General features: G+C 37.7%; 3 protein-coding genes across 4 annotated transcripts; all 3 read right to left on the bottom strand.

Annotated features, from left to right (window-relative positions):
* Nucleotides 1-232: 232 nt before the first annotated feature.
* On the bottom strand, nucleotides 233-4,169 carry LOC148189879 (uncharacterized). 2 transcript variants are annotated; one of them, XM_088075260.1, is made up of 5 exons: nucleotides 4,056-4,169; nucleotides 3,474-3,881; nucleotides 2,122-2,250; nucleotides 1,355-1,401; nucleotides 233-1,251 (listed from the first exon to the last, which is right to left on the bottom strand). In XM_088075260.1, exons 1-5 carry the CDS (start codon nucleotides 4,090-4,092, stop codon nucleotides 1,201-1,203), a joined length of 672 nt encoding a protein of 223 aa, XP_087931386.1. In that variant the 5' UTR covers nucleotides 4,093-4,169; the 3' UTR covers nucleotides 233-1,200. The 2 variants fall into 2 exon arrangements, with proteins under 2 accessions (XP_087931386.1, XP_087931385.1); XM_088075259.1 differs by having other exon boundaries at nucleotides 233-1,401.
* Nucleotides 4,170-5,389: 1,220 nt separating this feature from the next.
* LOC148189878 (uncharacterized) lies at nucleotides 5,390-9,559 on the bottom strand. Its single transcript, XM_088075258.1, has 5 exons — nucleotides 9,508-9,559; nucleotides 8,931-9,338; nucleotides 7,606-7,752; nucleotides 7,470-7,519; nucleotides 5,390-7,384 (listed from the first exon to the last, which is right to left on the bottom strand). The coding sequence occupies exons 1-5, from the start codon at nucleotides 9,539-9,541 to the stop codon at nucleotides 7,265-7,267; spliced, it is 759 nt and encodes a 252-aa protein (XP_087931384.1). The 5' UTR covers nucleotides 9,542-9,559; the 3' UTR covers nucleotides 5,390-7,264.
* A 4,351-nt stretch (nucleotides 9,560-13,910) lies between these two features.
* LOC148189877 (uncharacterized) lies at nucleotides 13,911-22,316 on the bottom strand. Its single transcript, XM_088075448.1, has 4 exons — nucleotides 21,923-22,316; nucleotides 14,812-14,958; nucleotides 14,668-14,717; nucleotides 13,911-14,586 (listed from the first exon to the last, which is right to left on the bottom strand). Exons 1-4 carry the CDS (start codon nucleotides 22,290-22,292, stop codon nucleotides 14,467-14,469), a joined length of 687 nt encoding a protein of 228 aa, XP_087931574.1. The 5' UTR covers nucleotides 22,293-22,316; the 3' UTR covers nucleotides 13,911-14,466.
* Between the last annotated feature and the right edge of the window lie 1,401 nt (nucleotides 22,317-23,717).

Genomic DNA, 23,717 nt, shown 5'->3' with positions numbered 1-23,717 from the left:
CAAGAAATATTTTTAGCAGTTGAAAGTTTTGTGTGATATTTGCATAAAACACAATTACCTTTTGACTATTATTTTATAAAATAATTGACTTTGATATAATTGATATGTGCACTGCACAAATGCTTCTAATAAAGGATATATAGGCTGAAGGGGGACTTGAAATTGAAACAAGCAAATTGTTTGAAATCAGGAATGGACACACGATAACAATCATGATTAAAATATAGCTTTATTTATAGAGCTCTTTTCCAGCTTCCAAATTGTTTCACAAATAGTTAAAAACATATTTAAATCATGATTAAAAAAATGAAAATATTGGAGGAAAGAAAGGCATTATTTATGATACAGTACATTTGCATATAGTCCCCAAAAAGTGAACAAGTTTATGTTCATTCATTCTTTTAATGAGCTGATCCAAGCTATTCCTTTTAAGTAGAACCTCCTCTACTCATCCCCCAATCATTGCGATTGTCCACTTCCAAAACTATGTGAATTACTGTAGCTATACTACAAAAGAATGACAGACAGAGACTTCCATGAAAAGGCAAAAAAATTCCCCAAAACACCAAGAAAAAACAACAATGTGAGTACATGTTTTACCACTTAAAAAATGTAGCGTAAGTGCAGAAAGCGAAAAAAGAGGTTCAGTAAAATTATACTGCACTGTAAGTTAAAAACATTAGATATAAAACTCATATTCTGCCAATGTTCCATTACTGGCATCATTACTGTCCCTATAGTGGAAAGATGTGTTATGAAAAAAGTAATAATGGCGGGAAAAAAGACCCAGGAGTTTGACCTCGCTGGAGGAACTTTGCAGCTGTTGAATCATAATCTTACCCTTTGGTAATGATTTCTTGTGATCATCATTTACTTGCAAGGCATCTTAGATGCTTCAACTCGATATGCCTTACAAATGTGTTGTTCATATGCATGATGTTCATACATGTTTTTCAGACCTGGCACAGTTTGCCTGTAAACTTGGGATATTTTTCTATGTGAATCTGTACTTACTTGTTTTTTTTAGTCCTTCCAATATCCCTGTGAACTGTCTTCAGCAGTACTGGTTGATGTGTTGTCTGAATTATATTAGAACAGCTGGTGTCGTGTCGTGTTGTGTTGTGTCTGCGTGCATGCATATTTTTCAGCATTTCACCACTCTTTTAGCACGTTCATGCACAACACTGCCCTCTGGTGCATTTATCCCTCCTGAGCCAAGTAAAGGACCCGTGTTAAAAACACATCTTCATCCTGGGAGACAAAGTGACATTTGACTCAAAGAATCATTAAAATCATTATAATGCAGATGAAGAGATATGAAGAGTAAAAAAGTCCTGACATGATTGTGTCTTACTCTGCCTCTGGTGTCAGCTCTTTCCTGTTGAACTTGAGATTCATCATCTGTGTAAAAGAATACAGCATCATGATATAGGAGCACATGACTGCACACAGCAGCACCTTCACAAAATTACCCATGCCAGTCTTTTGAAAAGACTACTATTTACTTGAAATGAAGTGGAATAGATGGAAACAAGTTTGATATTAGGGTACTCAGGTCAGTGCAGACAGTAAACTTTTACTGCCATTCCATGAAGTGTGGCAGGGTGGTCACTTATATAGATTGGACAAAATTGCAAGGTCACGCCAAATTGCTGGAGAATGTCTGAATTTGTGTTAACTGTTGCGATCACAACATCCCTAAATCCTGGAGGGGCTGTCTGAAATGACCCCTGTGGGTGTGTATAAGAGCATGATGGTTGTCTGTCTCTATGAGTCATCCCTGTGATAGTCTGGTAACCTGTTGAAGATGTGCCCTGCCTCTCTCCCACTATCAGCTGTGATCTGCTCCTGCCCCCCCAAAAAAACCTGAATAGTATAAGCGGTTGCTAAAGACTTTGTAAAACTTTATTTTCCATTAATATATGAGCTCATTCTGCAACTTAAGGTTCTGAAGCTGTAGAAATCATCACAGCATCACCACAGCAAGGCACATCCAACTCATGATATATGGAAAAAAACAGGATTATCTGCACATTGGTTTCTTTAAATTAGTTTGTAGATTAATAATTAAGGGTATTTCTAAAATTATTAAGCATAACTTAAACAGTGAGATAAAGTTACCTTTTTTCTGTCCATGGTCAAAAACCAGCAGAGAGGAGAGAAGTGCAAAAGCTGGACACAGAGAGAACAGCAGTGTGCAGCACACACCACTCTCTGGTGGCAGCTCATGGTATGGAAACTCACTGGAGTCTGAATGAAAGATTAAGTTGAATTAAACTGTGATGTCACCAAAACGTCATGGAACTTGACCAGACATCGAGTTCCATAACGCCAGGGACCAAGAACATAAGAATATAAACTTTGTGATTAGAATTAAATTCATTCATTGGAAGATTTTTTTTTACCCTTTTTCCCATAAAAAAAGTGTTGGCATTGTATGTTTTTGCAAACCATGGATAAGTTACATTTGCACGTTATTATGTCTTAGATGCAATGAAACTTTTCATTTCAATAACACTTTGGGAATATGTGTCTCTGGGGCCATAGTCCCATCAGAAAATGCAGCAATGTCTTGGTTAAAAAAAAGACACTTCTTTACTTGGCACTATTTCCACTGGAAAATCAGTGATGTATCGCAGAAAAACACCTCCATTTGGGGGCTAAATAGCAGCTGGAAACACAGAATTTCCTCTTTGAAAAACAACCACTTTTGTTGTTTAGTGATTGTGAACAGTGGTTAGCAGCTTGGCAGGCATCACACCATTGATTGTACCTTCCTCCTCCATATAACAAAGTCAGCTCATATACCATGCCAATTTAGAAATATTGACCGGAGACATATCAAGTGTGTAAATATAATGAAGTAGTGGTTTGCAGAAATGCACAATGCTAACATTTTCCTCATGGTGACTGGGCTGGGAAGTTAACACGGACTTTACTATTTGATCAGCCAAACCTCATGATCAGTGTCGACCCCGCCTGATTTGTGTTAACTTTGGCACCTTTTCAGAGTTGCTTAGTTAATAAATATCCATTTTTATTAAAATAATATCTTTGGTTTATAGGATTTCGAGCTCCTGCCATCATTTACAGCAGCCTTGAACCCTGTTTGATGCTGTAAAATCATCCAAAAACTCACTTGGCATAAAAATGTATGAGGGTTCAAATTAATGGATGACTTTTAACACTTAAGATGCAGTCCCAGATGTGGGCAGAATTACTTGTAAAAAGTGCTTTACACCATTTCAAAGATTGTGAGTTAAAGAAGTACATAATCTTCACCTTCAGTAAATGTTGCATGTGCACTGTAGTATGGTAGACCTCACTAAGGGTCACCTTTATGGTTATTGTTATTAGTGTGGAATATCATGGTAGATTTTCCTACTGAATTAATATAATTTAGGCAATAAATTACATTTACTGAAAGCACAAAGGTATTTTAGGCATAAAGACATTCAGATCACGATACTTACTGACTACGATCATTTTTGTGATGCTGCCATATCTGTAAATAGTTCTTGTAAAAACAGATGTTAGTCTCTCCTTTTCCACCTTGGTCTGTTCAGTTCCACAGTAGTAGAGACCCTCATCAGAGTCAGTGACGTCCATGATCATCAGGTCATAGGTTTCAGAAGAAAAGTTTCTCACAAATTGAAAACGAGGGAAAATCTTCAAATCCTCGTCAGTGTTGACCATGCTCCAAGGGAGTTTTATCGGAATGGCTAGAGAAGGCTGGTTCTCATGAGAGCAGTTCCTGTACCACACGATGTAGACTCCAGATGATACTTTGCAGTCACAGTGGAGAGTGGTGCTGTCTCCATATCTGACTGTCACTTCCAACACTGATCCAAAAACTGAATCATAGCTGAAAGCGAAAACTCCTGAAACAATCGAAAAAGGAAATTTAAATTTGATGGGTGAAACAGCGTTTCACATTACACTAAATGCAGGTTGCTGCTCAATACAACAATGCTGAGATGGTATTATGAATTCAGTATAAAAAAAGAGTCAGTAAAACATCTCAGTGCTCAATAGAAAAGAATAAGAAAATTTACCTAGGAGAATGGTGAGAAAAACCTTTGGCCCCTCCATGTGTGATGATGACCTGCTGCTGAAAGACAATTAAACAGATCTCACTCCCAGATATCATGACCTGTGCAGACTTCTCCATTAAAGGAAATGTACTTTGTGGTTGGTGGGTTGTCTTCTGTGTTTGTATGCACAAAGGTGTTAGAGGCTGTGTGGGCATAAGACTAAGGCGTGTTTGTACAGTGTACAAATACCACTGGCAAGTCGCCATTTTGAAAGATAAAAGAGAACTAGACACTAAGCTGTCACAGACTGTGAGATGCATGAATGCATTATAGGGATGTCTGCATACAGTCATGGGGTCGGTGCGTCATTTATTCCTATGAGAGCTGCCCATTGGTGCATGAAACAGAAAAAGCTATTTTTCTGGATTTACAATCGTGTAAAATACCCGGATCTACTGGCCCATAGAGCATGCGTACCTCGAGACTCACAGCAGCTGAGTGCGGCAGAGTGTGCCTCAGCGGGTAACATCCGCTGGCTGAGTGACCGACTTCCGGATCAGCACCTCACTAGTTTGAATGATGGTCTAAAAAATGTATTCTCGCTTCTCTTTTAGACTTTCCAAATGTTATCAAACTGGATAGTTTAAATCTAGGTAGTGATAGAACTTGTTTTGCGGGTGTTTTGACACTCACAAAAAATTAACTGTTTTACAGATGTTTCTTTCCCGATTTAAGTCAATAGGGATGAGTCTTTCTGGGCCAGTATGTATCATGTGACTGAACCGGATGGTGTAATTCCACTTTTGTCTACAATGTAAATTTTGCATCAGCGCCTGGTGCACTTCCAGGGGGCTTGGCCCACAGCAAAAAGTAATGTCTGCAAGTCATTGGCCACAGTTACATGCACCCTAATATTCTCCAGTAATATGAAATGCAACAGAATTCAGAATTTGGTGAGGGTCATGTAATCAGCATATTCCGTTTAAATATTCAGAAGTTGACCTTTTTCCAAATTAGGACGTGGGATATATCGGTATTTTTAGGGGTTTTAATAACATTACATAGACATTGACTGCATAGAGCCAATTTGGATATGCGTCTTAGTTGGAGTTGTTATTGCAATTTGCAACACATGGCTTCTTGTCTATTTACAGTTGGCTCTGTGTGTTGTCATGGATACATTATACACAAAACCAACTTGCAAAAAGTTTGCAAGGCTCTGGTAGAAATACATGCAGGAAAACTCACATTTTTGGTTGGAAGAAGAAGCACAGCTACTTTTACACATTATGAAAGAAATAAGCAGGGTTATGTGCAAATGTCAACCTTTTCAAGAGGGGATTAAGGAATGAAAGAGGGAGGCTGAGCTCACATGGTCCAACAAATAAGTGCAAGGATAACTTGTCGTCATATGAGAAACTGCTTATGTTTGAGAGCTCTTTACCAAGTGATTTTCTAACTATTTCTAAGCACTTTTCATTTATGAACAAAGTTGCATCATCTTCATACAAAAATAAAGGACAATAACATGCTACCCCCTCGTCATTTATGTACAATAAAACAATAACAGACCAATTATGCTTCCCTGAGGAACACCACAGGCAAGGTTTTTGAGACTTTCTACATCTATCATTTGGAAAGATACAGTTATATCCATTTCAAGGCCTCCCTATTAAAACCTTTAATTTAAACATCCATATCTGATGATTCACTGTGTTGAATGCTTTTTACCCTTTGGGCATTACTATTCCACAATACTAGCCACTGTCAATTTCCTATTTAATGATGTTGGTTAAATAAATCATGCAAGTCTCAGTTGATTTTAACTTAATATAGACACAGACCTGTAGTTCCTTTTTCTCAACCTTTTTTAATATAAAGCAGTAACTTTCCTTTTCCTTTGGGGACTTTTGATTAGAACATTGAAATATATATGAATGTGTGTGGCAAGCATCTCTTACATAGCTGGGATATCATCCAAGCCAATGGCTTTGTTTGTATCCCTTGAGCATTTTAGTGAATGTCCTAATTGTTTTTTTGGGTAAAAGAGAACAGCTCCTCCCCAATCCCTTTGGATTTGAAATACTTTTTCACCTGAGGTTCCCCATAGGTCCCTGTATTTACAGAGAGTTTCTATGTTAAATCCCTTGCTAGGATTGTTAAAAATGTGTGAAAGTTCAAAGCTTAAAAACCCTATGATGTTCAGACTGAGAAATAAATATGTAACAATATTTAACAATTATCGATCAAAAATGCCAACAGATGTTTTTCAGACATAGGAATGTAGACAAACATTATGTCTAGAGAATGATCCCACTGACCATGGTATATTTGTTTGAAACTATGTTCTGTACTTGTCTGCAAACAAATCTCACACACGCACACATGTGTGTGCGTGCGCACACACACACACACACACACACACACACACACACACACACACACACACACGCACACAGTGCAACCACAGCAGACTTCATTTAATCTTACAAAGTTAGGATTTGGTCACTAATACTCTGAAATGACATAGGTTCTGAAATAAGCTGTATTTCTAAAGGAAGTTGAGGTGGCTGCAGAGCTTTGGCCTTACTTAGTTAGACATCCACTCTCTCACAATGACATCCACCTTTTTTCTTTTAGAATAACATTTTCTTAGATTAAACTCTGCAACTTTAGTCTGCATGTTGAGCTCTGCAGTGGTATGAGGGGCTGTTTGTCACTGTGGGTTTCCTGTAAAGCTTACTTCAGGCCACTGGTGAGGGGTAGATGGGGGATGATGGCTAACTTGTGATAACAACAGGAAATTGTCTGAAAGTAGTATCTGTGTCTTGTTAAAGAGACACAATCATCACAACCATTATAAAATGATACACATCGATTTCAATCAAAAATGCGAACCTGAAGATGAATTGCGCTCAACAACAAACACGTTTTTTATCTGGAGTTTTTTTTTTTTTTGATTAATTACAAGTGATGTAGGGACATCAGAAATAGAGTTTAGTATCAACTCAAAAAAAACATAATTGCTTTCCACCTTTTAAAAAAAACAAACAGGTATTTTATGCATAAAAGTGACATATAAGTCACAGCTAACTATTGTTGCTCAGCTTTAAATGTAGAAGGTAACTGACAGAATGATTACATGAGTCCCCTTGAATAAATTATACAAGTCATTTTAGGAATCATCTTTATACAGTTCATTATGTTTCTTCACTTGTTTTTTTGGCTCTCTACATCCTAGAAGTATTGATGGCAGAATAGGTGCTGAAGTCAGAACTCTGGGTGTTCTTCTTCTTTGGTCTCTGTGAGGCCTGATGGATTTCCACTGCAGCATAACACACATCTTCATCCTAAAATTTGGCATTTTTTGTTTTAGAACTGTGATTATATACCAAATAAAAGCCACAATTTATTATCTTTTCCCATTACACCCACCTGATTCAGTCTTGTTTGAGGTCTTCGCTGATCGACTTTAGGTTCTTTAGCTGCAAAGATGAAAACAACATCATTAGAACAGGCCGGAGTATACTGAAACAACTTCAGCTTAAACAGTGAGATAAACAGTAGTTACCTTTTTTGTGACAGAGGTGATAAACCAGAAGAGAGGAGAGGAGAGAGGAGAGGACTGCACAAGCTGGACACAGAGAGAACAGCAGCGTCCAACACACACCACAGTCTGGGGGAGTGTCATGGACATGAGGTTCACTGGAGCCTGAATCTAAAACAAAGTTGTGTTCAACTCTGATTTAAAAAAAAAAAAACACGTTTGTGGATATGAGTGTGAAGGGAGTTCCACGACCACAGGAACCAAGCACCCCAAGAATATAAATGCTGTGATTTGAATGAAATTCAGTGGAACTTTTAACCCATTCGCCAGAAAACAAAAGGGCATTGTACGTTTCTGCAAACCATGGATAAGGTACAGTTGCATGTTATTATGGATTTTGAAGCTTTTCGTTTCAATAACACATGGGAACATGTGCTAAAACAGCTGATTTTTGGGGCACAATCCCTGCTGCAAAGCTTATGTGTCTCTCTCGCAGCCACAAGCTCAGCAGGAAATGAAGCAATGTGTTGGTAAAACAAACAAACAAACAAACAAAATGCTTTTCTTGATGCAATCCCAACTGCAAAATCAACGATAAGTTTCAGTGAACCTCCTTCAATGGGGGGCTAAAAAGCAGCTAAAAAGCAGCTGGAAACACAGCGAAGTCTTGCAACAAAAAAACTGTTGTTTAGCGGTTGTGAACAGTAGTTTGCAGCTTGGCAGGCATCATGCCATCAATCATACCTTTCACCTTCACAAAGTTAGCTCATATACTATGTCACATTAGAAATACTGATAAGAGACGTATCAAATGTTTAAGTATAATCTATTAATGGTTTGCCCAAATGCACACTGCCAGCATTGTCTTATGGTCACTGGGTGACCGCTAAGACCCATGCTCAGTTTCGATCCAGTATGGTTGACAGATTTTTGTTAATTTTAACCCCATTTCAGAGTTGCCTTTAAATAAATAACCATTTTCATTAGAATAATGTCTTTTAAAATAATGTTTATAGGATTTTGAGCTCCTTCCGTCATTACCTGCAGCCTTTAACCCTGTTTATCCTGTAAAATCATCCAAAAACTCACTCACACTTACTTTTTACTAGAATTGCTTGTAAAAAGTGTTGTACACCATTTTAGAACAGATTGTGAGTCGATAACAAACATAATCTTCACCTGCAGTTAATGTTGTGTGTGCACTTTCAAATGGTAGACCCATGATGGTTCGCCTTTTTGATCATGAATATAAATGTTTAGACAAAATGGATTAAAGATTAGATTAAATTACGTACACTGAAAGCACAAAGGTATTTTAGGCATAAAGACATTCAGATCACGATACTTACTGACTACGATCATTTTTGTGATGCTGCCATATCTGTAAATAGTTCTTGTAAAAACAGATGTTAGTCTCTCCTTTTCCACCTTGGTCTGTTCAGTTCCACAGTAGTAGAGACCCTCATCAGAATCAGTGACGTCCATGATCATCAGGTCATAGGTTTCAGAAGAAAAGTTTCTCACAAATTGAAAACGAGGGAAAATCTTCAAATCCTCGTCAGTGTTGACCATGCTCCAAGGGAGTTTTATCGGAATGGCTAGAGAAGGCTGGTTCTCATGAGAGCAGTTCCTGTACCACACGATGTAGACTCCAGATGATACTTTGCAGTCACAGTGGAGAGTGGTGCTGTCTCCATATCTGACTGTCACTTCCAACACTGATCCAAAAACTGAATCATAGCTGAAAGCGAAAACTCCTGAAACAATCGAAAAAGGAAATTTAAATTTGATGGGTAAAAACAGTGTTTCACATGACACTAAATGCAGGTTACTGCTCAATACAACAATGCTGAGATGATACTATGAATTCAGTATAAAAAAGAGTCAATAAAAAAAAATCTAAAGGAAAGAATTATGAACATTTACCCAGGAGAATGAGAAAAACCTTTGGCCCCTCCATTTGTGATGATGACCTGCTGTTGAAAGAAGATGAAACAGATCACACTGCCAGATATCATGACCTGCGCAGACTTTTCCATTAAAGGAAATGTAGTTTGTGATTGGCTGGCTGTCATCTGTGTTTGTACGCACAAAGGTATTAGAGGCTGTGTGGGCATAAGACAAAGGGCGTGTTAGTACACTGTGGAGTGGTCTTGTTGTCTGAGGTTCTGACAGAAGACTTGACACATTTATCTCTGGCAAGTGGCCATTTTGAAAGCTAAAAGAGGGCTAGACTGACACAGTGAGAGCAGAAAAAGTGAAGACGAGTTTGCGTTGATGAAGAGATGGCCCAATAAAGGGAGCAAAGAAATAAACCTGAATTGGGCTGACATGGGTTTCACATTTTAGTCATTGAACAGACATAAGTCATAAATTGCTAAAGATAAATGAATATTTGAGTGTACCTCATATGGTCAATGTATCAAACGCTTTCGTTGGCAAATACACCTGACATTAAAACAATGGAAATCCATATGCACATTTAATACACTTGTGTATTCCACAGTGCTGAAAAGGAGGCTCCTACCAACTGTCGAATCTAAGATTCAGGAGGAGCTGTGCAGATTCCTTCCTGGTTGTAAAACAGCAGATGAGCTCTTTCCCCTTGCAGGGCTGCTGAAAGGTTAGTGAAAGTATGCCCATCCAGTCTACATGTGTTTTGTGGACTTGTGGAAAGCATAGATTGCGTCCTATGGGGAGGATTGCAGGGGTACTGCGGGAACATGGGGTACCGGGGTCTCTGCTACAAACCATCTGGTCTTTATGTAACCAATGTGAGAGCTGTGTCCTCATACTCGACACAAAGTCAAACACGTTTTCAGTGGGCGTTGACCCTCTGCCAGGGTTGCCCTTTATTATTGATTCTGTTTGTGACATTCATCAACAGGATCTGAAGGCGCGGTCTGGTTTGGGGACCGCAGAATCTCTGCTCTTAGCAGATGATGTGGTTTTGTTGGCCTCGGCATGCACTGGGGTGGTCTGCAGCCAAGTGTGAGGCGGTCGGGATGAAAGTCCGCACCTCCAAATCTGAGGCTATGGTTTTCTGCTGGAAAATGAATTGCCCCTTCTGGGTTGGGAAAGAGTAGCTGTACCAAGCAAAGGAGTTTAAGTATGTCCGGGTCCTATTCACGAGTGAGGGTAATATGGAGCATGAGATAGATAGCTTGTTGGCACAGCATCTGCAGTGATGCAGGCGCTGCGCCAGACTGTCCTGGTAAAGAGGTAGCTGAGCCAGAGGCCAGAGCTCTCAATTTACCGGTCCATCTACATCCCAACCCTCACCTATGCTCATCAGCTTTGGGTAGTGACCAAAAGAAGGGATATTAGCTGTCGAAATTAGATTCCTCTGTAGGGTGACTGGGCTCAGCCTTAGAGATATTTGGAAGGAGCTGCTCTTCCCTGATCCCTTAAGACTTGCCATACAGTACTTCTCAGATGATGTTCCCCATAGATTACTGTGTTAACTGGAAGTTTCTGAAGTAAATCATTTGCTGTGGTTGTGAAAAACTTGACTTCAGGGTTGCCACCAACCTTTGTGAATCGTTTTCATGATTTTCTTTGTCAGAAAGTAAAGCTTCTTGCTCCTATCATATCGTTCTTTGCAATTCTCAGGTTTTTGTAGTTATTACAAAATATCTGGCACTTTGTTTCGTATGTAATCTTTTAGCAGGTTTTTTTTCTCTTCAAGGTTGAGTTCTCTGTTCTTACCTCTTTAATGGAGCGTTTTTTTTCTCGAGCACGTCAAGGGAATTACTTAGGAAGTGATACCATGCTATGTCTACAGTACATCACAACTTTCCATGTTATTACACCAATCCATATTCTTATGCATATCCTTAAACTTGTCAATATAATTTCATTTCATTAATTACTTTTAATAGAATCATGACAGTTAACTGGGTCCTCCTCACTCTTCTTTTTTAGTATGTTGTTTATTTTCTGTTTTATTTTGAAAGTCAGTCTCCTCATGTATCATGTCTTGTTGTGCTTCCTGCCTTTTTTTTGTTTCAGTCAGTCTTTCCGTGTTTCCAGAGTCTTCTCTGCACACTATACACTAAAATATTCCATATTAGTCATGTTGCTCCACCCGTGTATTTCCTGCCACATCCTTTTTGTCAGCCAATCCCTGTTTCCCTGCCTCTGCCTGTGTCCATCTACTCCAGCTGTGTCTTGTTCTTGTGATTTTTTTTGTGTATATAGCTGTGTCTTTCTCCCTTGTTCTTTGTCAGTTTGTTTGTGTTCATCCCATGTTTATGATGTTGTTCCCTGCTCCGTTTCTTGTCTGGTCACTTGTGTTCCATTTTGGATTTTTTTTCTGTATTCATCATGTGCGTTGTGATCTCACACCAAAAGCACCACAAAAGCACTGCAAAAGCACCGCAAAAGCAGAGGTATTTGACCACTTCAAATAAGAACAGGCTGGGCAAACTTTTAATATTAATATCTTAAGAGGAATGGTGTTTATTGGCCCAGTATGTACATGTAAAGGGAAGGAGGGAAAGGAAAAGAATAGACAGGACTGTTATGCACACAGAGAAGCGCAAAGCAGAAGCAATGAGGGTTTCTTGCAGAGGCAACATAACAATAAGAGCCAAACAATAATGCTGAGCTAAGGCCAGACAAAAGTTAAAGTCGAATTAAACAATGGAAAAACAACTGCAAAACAAAAATAACAGTAACAAACCATACTAACAAAGAGTAAATACAATTCAATGAATAAACACAAAATAATAGTACTAATAAGATAAATTAACAGACACACAAAAACAAAATTAATTAAAATAGACCTCATCATGTACAGGATGTGCATGTGTTCAGGTTTTAAATATTGACAGTGACAGATGATATGCACATATTGAAAAAGTAGGTAACAATTTGTTATATATTCATATTTCATATTCTGAAATAAACTATACTTCTGCAGAGCTGCAGAGCTTTGGCTCGGCCTGTAGTTAGATACCTCAGTAACATCCCACCTTTTTTCTTCCAATAAATTTCAGCATGTTCTCAAATTAAACTCAGTTTTAACAACACCTACAACAGGCCACTAGTCGGTAGCTTCAGTCTGTGTGCATGTTGAGCTCTGCAGTGGTGTGAGGGGCTGTTTGTCACTGTGGGTTTCCTGTAAAGCTTACTTCAGACCACTGGTGTGGGGAATATGGGGGATGATGGCTAACTTGAGATAAAAATAGGAAATTGTCTGAAAATAGCTTTTGTGTCTTGTTACGAGGACATTATGAAATGCCACAAAAAAGATTTCAGTCAAAAACCTGAAGCTAAATTGTAATCACCAACAAGTTGTTTAAGGACATTAGAAATAGAGTTTAATATCAACTCTTACAGAAACATCATTGCTTTTCAACTCCAGAAAACAAACGACAACAGCAACAACAAAACAACTGCTTAGCTTTACATGTGAAGGATAAGTGACAGTGGCAGTCATCATTTTTTTGGCTCTCTACATCCTGGCAGTATTGATTGCAGAATAGGTGCTGAAGTCAGAACTCTGGGTGTTCTTCTTCTTTGGTCTCAGTGCATTGAGGGGAAATTGCTTGGCGCACTCGTTTGCAGAAACTGTGTACCCCACAGCTCAGTATAGAGAGGTTGATATCAAAACGTATTTTAGCCACCTTAAAAAGGCCTACCTAAAAAATGCAATATCTGTCTTACTGGATGCTGTTTTGACAGTGTTTCCAACATGAAATTTATTTTCAGTCGGATTGCATAGCAGCCGCTAATAGCACTTTCTGACCCAAACAGCTGACCGGCCGCGGATGAGAAAAGTAGTGCCAAAGGAAAAGGCTGTGAGACGGCGAGGTAAAGTGTTGAAAATACTAAATGTAGTGTCCACTTAGACTGATAGACCAACTGTTTCTGCACATTGGGAGCATGCAGACAGCCAGCTTCTACACAGACTTTACTTAAGTATCTCATATAGCCCCACTTCAGAAATCCTAAACTATCCCTTTAACCTCCTTGATCTGGTTGGGTTTCATCAAACCCAACTGCACCCTTACCTTGACTTTCAGTATGTCATCACATTTCACCTCAGCAGATATCTGCCTGAGGAGGTGAGATGATGCTTTGGCTGTAAAACCCTCACGGTGGGAACATATAAAAACCAAATGTGCCATTTATTTTTTATCTGGGAAAAATTCCGAGTGTGTGCAACGTGTGTGCTGAGATCATGCACATGCACACATATACAGTAAGGTGTGATCTGCTCAGGAACCACTGTTGCTCTGTATTTTTTTATTCACTCCACTCACCATGCATAAACTGTTTAGTGTAAGAAAAAGGTTTTCAATGAGAGATGAAATATGGTTTATTTCTGTGCTTTGGACTGAAAACATCATGTATTTTCATATGAAAGTTAACAGTTTGGTACACAGTGAGACTTTCTACAGCTCAATATCATCTGGTCCATAGGGTTTGCAATCATCATCAGCTCATAGAATCTCTCAGCTCATTGTTTTTGAATATTGACAGTGACAGATGATATGCACATATTGAAAAAGTAAGTAACAATTTGTAATATTCATCAATCCAACAATGCCACAAGATGTTATTCAGATAGGAGGGCATAGATGAACAGCTTATTTTAGTACAACCCCACTGACCGTGGTATCTGTGCATGAAACCACACTGTGCATCTGTCTGTGAGCAAATCACATTCATGCACTGTGCAGCCAGAGAAAACCTCATCTGATCTCACAAGGTTAGGATGTGGTCACTGACAGGACGTACATTCTGAAATAAACTGTAATATACTTCTACAGAGCTGCAGCGCTTTGGCTTGGTCTGTAGTAACAAAACAACATAACAACTGCTTAGCTTTACATGTGAAGGATAAGTGACAGTGGCAGTCATCATTTCTTTGGCTCTCTACATCCTAGAAGTATTGATGGCAGAATAGGTGCTGAAGTCAGAACTCTGGGTGTTCCTCTTCTTTGGTCTGTGTGAGGCCTGACGGATTTCCACTGCAGCATAACACACATCTTCATCCTAAAATGTAACAGTTGTTTAGTGTTGTGATTGTTCACAGGCTTAATGCCACTCTTCATTACATCTTGCAGTTAGACCTACCTCATTCAGTCTCGTTTGATCTCTTTGCTGATCAGCTGGAGTTTCTTTAGCTGCAGAAATCAATACAACATCACTACAGAATGGTACACCTTAACATTGAGCTTAAACCGTGACATAGTACAGTGCAGTATATACAGTAGTTACCTTTTTTGTGACAGAGGTGATAAACCAGAAGAGAGGAGAGAAGAGAGGAGAGGACTGCACAAGCTGGACACAGAGAGAACAGCAGCGTCCAACACATACCACAGTCTGGGGGAGTCTCATGGACATGAGGTTCACTGGAGTCCGAATCTAAAACAAAGTCGTCGATTAGCTTCATTAAATTTTGATGTCAGTAGAACAAACCATGTATACATGTATATGGTTACATGTGCACATAATTTTATAGCAGATACACTGAAACTTTACACTTCAACAACCCTGTGGATAATGTGTGGTTATGTTTGGGCCAAAAAAAAAATCACATTTTGGTGTGAAATATCTGGGTTTTTGGGGAACAGTCTCCACTTTAAAAGCAGCAACATCTCAGTAAAAAAACAAACACTTCTCATGCTGCAATCTTAGCAGGAAATGAAGCAATGTCTTAGTGAAAAAGCAATGCTTTCCGTGACACTATCTAATGGAAAAACAGCAACAGGTTGCTAAAAACACCTCCATTTGGGTTGCTAAAAAGCAGCGGTAAACACAGCAATGACTCCCTAAAAAAACAGCCAGTTTTGTTGTTCAGTGGTTACAAACAGTGGTCTGTAGCTGCAGCTGGCAGGTACCCTCACTATCCACTCCTCTTTCATATAACAAAGTCAACCTTCATACTACATTACCTTATAAAAGTTAATGTGAGACATATGAAATGTGCAAAAGTTCTATCTTTGAAATTTACAGAAATGTGCAATGCCAACATTTCTGTCAGTGACCGAGCTCGGGAGTTTTGATAAAGCAAAAAAAAATCCCAAAACTTTTGCCCCATTTCAGAATTGCCCTCAGAGAAATATCCATTCTCACTTGAATTGAGTCTCTTGTTAAATAGTTAATAGTAGTTTTTGAGCTCCTTTCATCATTCTGCATCCTTTAACCCTGTTTGATCTTGCTGTCTCAAAGGTAATATCATCCAAAAAAACTGATGTGCATAAAAATGCATAAAGAAAATCTTTTTTTTTTTTTTTTTATTAATGTATGTAACAACATACAAAGATTACAAAGAAAATATTACATACAAATTTCCATATATACCAACACCTAAACCATACACTGTGCACTCTTGGTACACTAGAGCCACCCAAAAAAAAAAACAAAAAGAAAAAAAAAAAACATTCAAACACTCGTACATTCATACCTACATATATACCAAAGATTTGACATAATCTCTTCTCATCATGCAAGTTCCTTATACATATCTAAATTCGTATATTTCATTTTTTATACATACACAGCTTTAATTTATTTAAGTTTTTTTTTTTTTTCTTTCCTTTCTTCTTTTTTCCCTTTTTAACCCAAAATTAATCATACACAGTACGTTTTATAATAAATTTGTACCCAGCAAATGAAAAGAAAATGGTTGTTTTTAGTCTCTTATTTGAATCCAAAATTATTCAGAGTATGTCCCAGAATATTTTTTCCCATTTTTTTTTGTGAGTGCATAATTTGCCTAGATTTGCCGCTATGACTTTTTCAAGTGTGAATTTTTGGTGTAATTTATTTTTAAATCTAGTTATACATAGATCTTCCTTTGATTTCCACTTAAAATTAAGATTTTTCCCACAAAATATATTGTATTCACTACATTGATTTGAAAGTTCTCAAACTCTCCAAACATCACGTTAATGGGACAAATGTCTATTTTAATTTTGAATTCAAACAACCATTTCTGAACAGCCATCCAAAATTGGGCCACATATGGGCAAAAGTAAAACAGATGCATTAAATCTTCCTCTTCAACCCCACAGAATCTGCACCACGAGTTTCCTGTGATGTTACATAATTTAAGATGCTTATTAGTTGCTATAATTCTATAAAATATCTTTAGTTGAAACATCCTTGAGTAAGTGTCTATAGCACTAACATATATATTCCTAAAATAGTGTTTCCAAAGAATAGGGAGGTTGAATTCATCTTCCCATTTCCTGCAGATTCTATGGGGGAAAAAGGCTGTCCCAGATGTATGTAAATAAAACATGTATATCTTTTTGTTTATATTCCTCGTTTGCCATGCATTGCACCTACTCTGTGGTTTACATACTAATAACTTAATTTTTCCTTTTATCGCTTGTTTCCATTTAATTGGTATTGCAGATAATAATTGATTATACTGGAATTGTTTGACACAAACTCCAAATCTACTACAAAACTCTGAATATGAGAACATTTCACCAGAAGTATTAATAAGATCATTGATAAACATAACTCCGGCTTGTAAACATGTATTCCACAGGATAGGTTGACCATTTATTAATATATTAGAATTCATCCATAATAATTGATTTTGAAACTCATAAACGCCGTCTGGAGGATAGTATTGGAAATTTAGCCATGATTTCAATGCATCTTTGAAGAATGTGGATATGCCATCAAGGTTGTTTTGTAATATATAATCAATATGGGTATTTTTTAACTGAAAATAGATAAATAGTTTACTTTTGAAAAATTCATATTTATTTGTTAATCCAAGGCTAGATATCCAGTTTGGATTAAGATAGATTTTTTTTATCCATGAGGCTTTCAGAGATTCATTCATCATCTCTAGATTTTTTAAATTGAGTCCCCATTTTCTAGTGAATTGTACACGTATTGTCGTTTAATCTTATCTGGTTTATTGTTCCAGATAAATTTAAACATTTTTTGTTCAAAAAGTTTTAGAAATGATTTCTCTGGGGAAGGGATTGTAATCATTAAATGCACAAATTGTGGAATGACTAAAGAGTTTATTAATGTAACTTTACCCATTAAGGATAAAGGAATTCCTCTCCATGGAAGTAATAGTTTCTCCACTTTCTTCATTCTATTTTCATAATTGAATTTTACCGTGTCTTTTAAATTATTAAATATATGTATACCCAGAATTTTAACATCATTGTCTGTCCATTTCACTGGTGCTGCAGATTTTAACTGATAGTCTGTTCCAAGAATATTTCCTAGTCTCATAATTGCACATTTCTCGTAGTTTGGCTTTAGCCCTGAATGAATTGAGAATATATTCAATTCCTTAATTAGCTCATTGAGAGATTCTTCTTCTGGTTGTAAAAAGAAAGTTACATCATCGGCATACATTGTGAGTTTACATTCTCTATTGTGCAATTGCAGACCTTTTATTGCTACATTATTTCTGATTCTGATGGCCAATATTTCCATACATAAAATAAATAAATAAGGTGATAGAGCACACCCCTGCCGGACTCCTCTAGATAGTGCAATACTGTCCGATAAATATCCATAATTTAGTATTTTACTGGTTGGTTGATTATAAAAAGTCTGTACCCATCTTATAATATTTTTCCCAAAATTAAAAAACTTAAGTGTATTGTAAATAAAATTCCAGTTTACTTTGTCAAAAGCCTTTTCCAAATCTGAGATAAACAGAATACCAGGTTTATTATATGTTTGACAATCTTCTATTAAATCGATGATGTGTCTAATATTTTCACCAATGAATCTACCTTTGCTAAATCCTACCTGCTCATGATTTATGATATTGCCTATAACCTTTTTTATACGTGAAGCTATACATTTAGCAAGTATGCGGTTATCACAGCAAAGTAATGTTAAGGGCCTCCAATTTTCCATTTTTGTTGGGTCTTTATATTGGCCATCAGAATTTTGTTTCAACAGCAGCGAAATGACACCTTGTTTTTGTGTTTCTGACAGAAAACCATTGACATAAGAGTAATTAAATGAAGCTAAAAGATAAGTTTTGAGTTCATTGAAGAAGGTGGAATATACCTCTATCGGAATACCATCCAAACCACTAGCTTTACCCGGAGAGAAAGATCTAACAGCCTCGAGGATTTCATCTTCCGTTAAATCTCCCTCACAAGATTGCTGTAGTTCTGTTGTAAGTTCGTACCTATTGGACTCGGGAGGAAAAATATTGTAGTTGCAGGATTCTGTGTTTTCCTGCGAAAATAGTTTTTGAAAATATTCCACTTCCATATTTAAAATCTCTTGAGGGTTTATAATAGTACTGTTTGGTGTAGTTAAGCTGGTTATATTTTTTTTAGCTATATTTCTTTGCTGTAGTCTTAAAAACTGTAAAGTACATTTTTCCCCCCGTTCCATCCATACAGCCTTAGATTGGGTTATTTGGCCTATGGCACGTTCATAGTATATGTTCTCTAGCTCATCTTGTTTTTGTTCTAATATTTCAGAGAGCTCCTGTGAATAAGCTTTGTCTATTTCCTCATTTAGTTCTTTAATTTCTTTAATTAGACCATTTTCTTTTTGTGTAGTTTCTTTTTTTTTAATTGATGATTTTTTTATACAGTGTCCTCTAAAGGCACACTTAAATGCGTCCCAAACGATATGAGGATTGGCTGTTTTTTCATTTATCTGGAAGAATTCATTTATGAACTGTTTTGTATTATCAATAAATTCTGGGTTATTCAGGAGAGATTTATTAAATTTCCAGTATCCTTTTCCTCGTGGGTATTCTGATGTTATTATTTTGAGGCATACTATAGAGTGATCCGATCTCAGTTTTTCACCAATATAAGATTTTGTTATTTTTGAAACCAAAGAAAAGGATATAAGGAAATAATCAAGTCGGCTAGCCTGCTTCCCTCTACGCCAGGAATATCTTATGGACCCTGGGTTCCGAAACCTCCATATATCCACTAAATCTAATGATGCTTTCGACTCTTCTATTTCAATTAAAGCTTGTGGGTGGTTATTAATAGTAGTTGTACCGGCTCTGTCCATTTTTATGTTCAGAACAGTATTAAAATCTCCTGTTATGATGACATGTGATTTCTCTGTATTAACTTGATTGAAAATATTTTCAAAAAAAAACTGCATTATCATCATTAGGGCCATATAAGTTGATTAACTGTATGTTCAAATTATCAATAGTTAGGTCCATGATTATCCATCTGCCTTCTGAATCTGATAGTAAATTATGAATAGTGTAAGGCAGATCTTTTTTAAGCATAATCATAACTCCTCTGCTGTTACTGACTCCGTGGCTAAAGTAAATTTCACCATCCCATTCCGACCTCCAGAGTGCTTCTTTTTCAGGTGTTGAATGGGTTTCTTGCAGACAAAAAATTTTTATATCAGATTTATCTTTAAGCCACGTAAATACTTCTTGTCTTTTGGTACAGCTTGCCAGCCCATTGCAATTATATGTTGAGATCTCTATACCATGTGCCATTTAAAAAAATATATTGTTTGTTTTAAACTCATAATTACCTTTATTATTCTCATTTTTTAAATCCCATACTAAGTACTTGCATGACATACCTACATTCATACACACACACATAAACATGCACCCCTCAAGTAAGACAAAAAAGAACTTATAACCTAAAAAGTTCATCATTCTACGTGGTGTCCGTCCCAAAAAAAAAAAAGAATAAAAAATTTCATTAGCTCCAGAAATGTGGGGAAATAAGCACAAAAATTGATAAAGTGTAGACTTGGGAGATTATTTTCACCTTTTAATCAAAAGGAAACAAAGTAAATCAATTTCTTTCTAGCTCCCATAATTTTCTTCACATGAAAAGGCAAAAATATCCAATAAACAGGCGAAGGGAAAAAAAAAAAAAAAAAATCTTGTCTTCTTTTTCTTATTAGTTCATGTCTTTTCCTCCTTTCAAAAGAGAAAAAAAAATAATCCTAGGCACTGTTTTTCTTTTTTCCCTCTGTCCTCCTCGTTGTCCTTTTTTTTTTTTTTTCTTCCTCCCTTTCTTTCTCTCAATCCTCGCTGCTGCGGCGCGGAAACAGAGACGTCGCCGATGGTTGTGACGTCACTTGTCAGCGACTTTGTTTTGATTAAACAGCTCGCCGTTAACATATAATTTATCCATTACCAGACGAACTTTTTGTCCTTGCTCTTTAAGCGAGATCATTACAGGGAACAGTTCGCGTCTTTTTACCACAACTTCCTTTGGATATTGCTTGGTAATAACGAAGGGAGAGCCTTTCAACATTTTGCTCAAGGAAAGAATGTGGTCGACTTGCTTAGAATTTGCAAATTTGATCACAATTGGTCTGGATTTACCTGTGAGACGCCGTCCTAGTCTGTGTGCTCTCTCAATCTGTATGGCTTTTGCGTCCTCCTCGGAAAACCCCAGATGGTTCCTCAAAAAGCATCGGACGAGTGTCTCCGCAGCCTGGTAAGTCTCGTGAGGCTGCTCTTGTATTCCCATGATTAGCAGGTTGTCTCTCATGGATCTGCACTGTAAATCCAGTACAGCTGCTTTCAGTTTCTTGTTTTCACTCGTCAGGACCTCTGCTGTTTGTTTTAGTTTCCCAACGTCTTCTTTTAGTGTTTTATTGACCTTTTCAATCTGCTCCATGGTGTTGTGGGCAAAATCCACTGACTTTTTTAGTTCTGCCACATCAGTTTTCAATTCATCCAGTACGTCGAGCTTTTTGAGTTGTTTAAAAATGCTGTGCAGCATTTCCCGATCTCCTGCAGTAAATGTGAAGCTTTCATCGGGATCGCTTGAAGACAGCAGGTCTCTAGATCTCTTAGAGTCTGGCTGTCCTTGTTCTGTCGGCATTATTCCAACCAGCTCTTGCCACGTGCGTTCAAAAAATGTTAGAAGTACGCCAAACTTCACTAGCTTTATCAGCTCTTAAGTTTATAGTCTCCTTCTGCAGGTTGTTCTCAAAGTTCTGCTCGTAAAGGGAGCGTATTGAGATCACATTTTAGTGGGACTATTGACGACCTTAGTTGGTGTTACTCAGTGCGGCTCCGTGCGGCCATCTTTCTGAAAGAAAATCTTGGGTACACATTTATGGATGACTTTTAATACTTCTGGTACATGAGATTTCAGATTTGGAAGGAATTATGCATAAAAACCATTATATACTATTTGACAATAGAGTGCTGATTGTTGATGCTCATAATCCTCATATACAGTATATGTTTCATGTTTATGTGTGCTGCTGGACGGTAGACTTCACCTTTGTGATCATTAATATGACTGCACAATATCTGGACACATTTTCTTACAGCATGATGCTTATGCAGTCAAATGACAAATTCACTGAAACCACATAGATGTTTTAGACACTAAGACACTCAGACTGGGATACTTACTGACTATGATCCTTGTTGTGATGTTGCCATATCTGTAAATATTTCTGTGTGTAATGTATTTCTTTTCCTCCACCTTGACTTTTTCAGTTCCACAGTAGTAGAGCCCCTCATCAGAATCAGTGATGTTCATGATCAGCAGGTCATAGGATGCAGAGGAATAGTTTCTCACAAATTGAAAAGGAGGTAAAATCTTCAGTAGATCATAAGCATCATGGGTGATCTTTAAAGAACCACGTTCTAATTTAAGGACAAGAGAAGGCTGGTTCTCATGAGAGCAGTTTCTGTACCACACTATCAGTTCTCCAGTTGTTAATTTGCAGTCACAGTAGAGAGTGATGTTGTCCCCTGGTCTGACCGTCACCTCCATCATTAATCCAGAGATCCAATTGTAGCAGCAGGATGCAACTAGAAAATAAAAAAGAATCAATCAATAAATTGATGTGATGAGTGTTTCACATCACACCAAATGCCACTCACTGTTCAGGACAAAAATGCTATGAATATAGGCATGTTTTCGGTATCAAAATACAATAAAATACGTTAGTCCTCAATAAGTTTACTAAAAAAACGTACCCATGAGCGTAACGGTAAAAATACGCAGCCCGTCCATGTGTGATGATGACCTGGTGTTGAAATACACTGAAGCAGGTCTTACTGCCGGATGTCATGATCTGCAGAGACTTTTCCATTAAAGGAAATGTACGTTATGATTTGCTCACTGAATGGAACATCTTCTTCTGTGGTTGTATTCTGTTGGTGAAGCTAAGGGAAGGTCTCAGGGGTGCTCAAGTTTCCGAGACCAGTAAAACCACTGCACATTAACCTTTAGCAACAGGTACATTTTGAAGACATTCATCCATTAAAAAGGATTCTACACAGCCTGGGGTATCTTAAGAAAAAATATTTAAAAGATATGCTTCCGTTTTTCTACAGTCAGCCAGTCTACTGCTTATTGTAATTGGTGCACCACACCAAACTAAAATCTAAAATATACTTTAAAATAATGACTGTTTGTAAATGCCGACAGTCAATCCATCAAACCCCCACCTCTTCTTGCACTCTAAGCTATTACTTGGCTGACAGCTTCACCTCTGTCTTTGCAGATATTAGTAGAATATGGCTTTTGAGCTTGTTCTTATCTGAGAGGCGTCAAATGACGCCACATTTGCTGTGCCTTTGGCGTAAGATTCCCACGCCAGAAGCCAGCTTTTGTGTCTGTATGATACACTGCTGTACACTGCTGAAGTTATCAGCTGAATATAATGCCGGACAGAGCTGTTGGCAAAGTTATTATGAGTTACCGGATGGCTGGATGGCACCTGCTGCAGCAGCATGATATGCGGACATCCAGGTCAGTGGAAAAGGCGGCCAGACGAAACCTGTTTTCTCCGCGTCATACTGACTGGACATAATCAGGTTGAAATGGTGCGTAATGACATAATATAAGTAGCTCAAAGGTCCCTATAGAGTGGGCGTGAGGGAAGGAGGATGGGTTCAGCAAACCCCTGACTTTCATGCGGAATTCCGGTGTTCACTTCCCACCTGAATGTAATGTTTTTTTTTTTCCTCTTTTGGCTAAACCTAACCGTTTGTTGGTGTCTCAGTGCTGGTTGCCATGTGCTTTTGGTGCCATGTGCTTTTATTGCCTAAACTTAACCAGCATAACCCACCATGTGCATGTTTTGACATCAAAATAGCAGCATCCTGAAATGCCAACAGCAGGCACAGAGGGATACCAAGAGTGTAACATGTAGATGCAGAAGTCCACTGTCACACCACCAAGTGGTGATATGTG

Source organism: Plectropomus leopardus, chromosome 3, assembly GCF_026936395.1.
Source record: "Plectropomus leopardus strain MGB_pleo_1.0 chromosome 3, ASM2693639v1, whole genome shotgun sequence".
Taxonomy (NCBI): domain Eukaryota; kingdom Metazoa; phylum Chordata; class Actinopteri; order Perciformes; family Serranidae; genus Plectropomus; species Plectropomus leopardus.
This window is presented reverse-complemented; position numbering and strand designations above follow the sequence as displayed.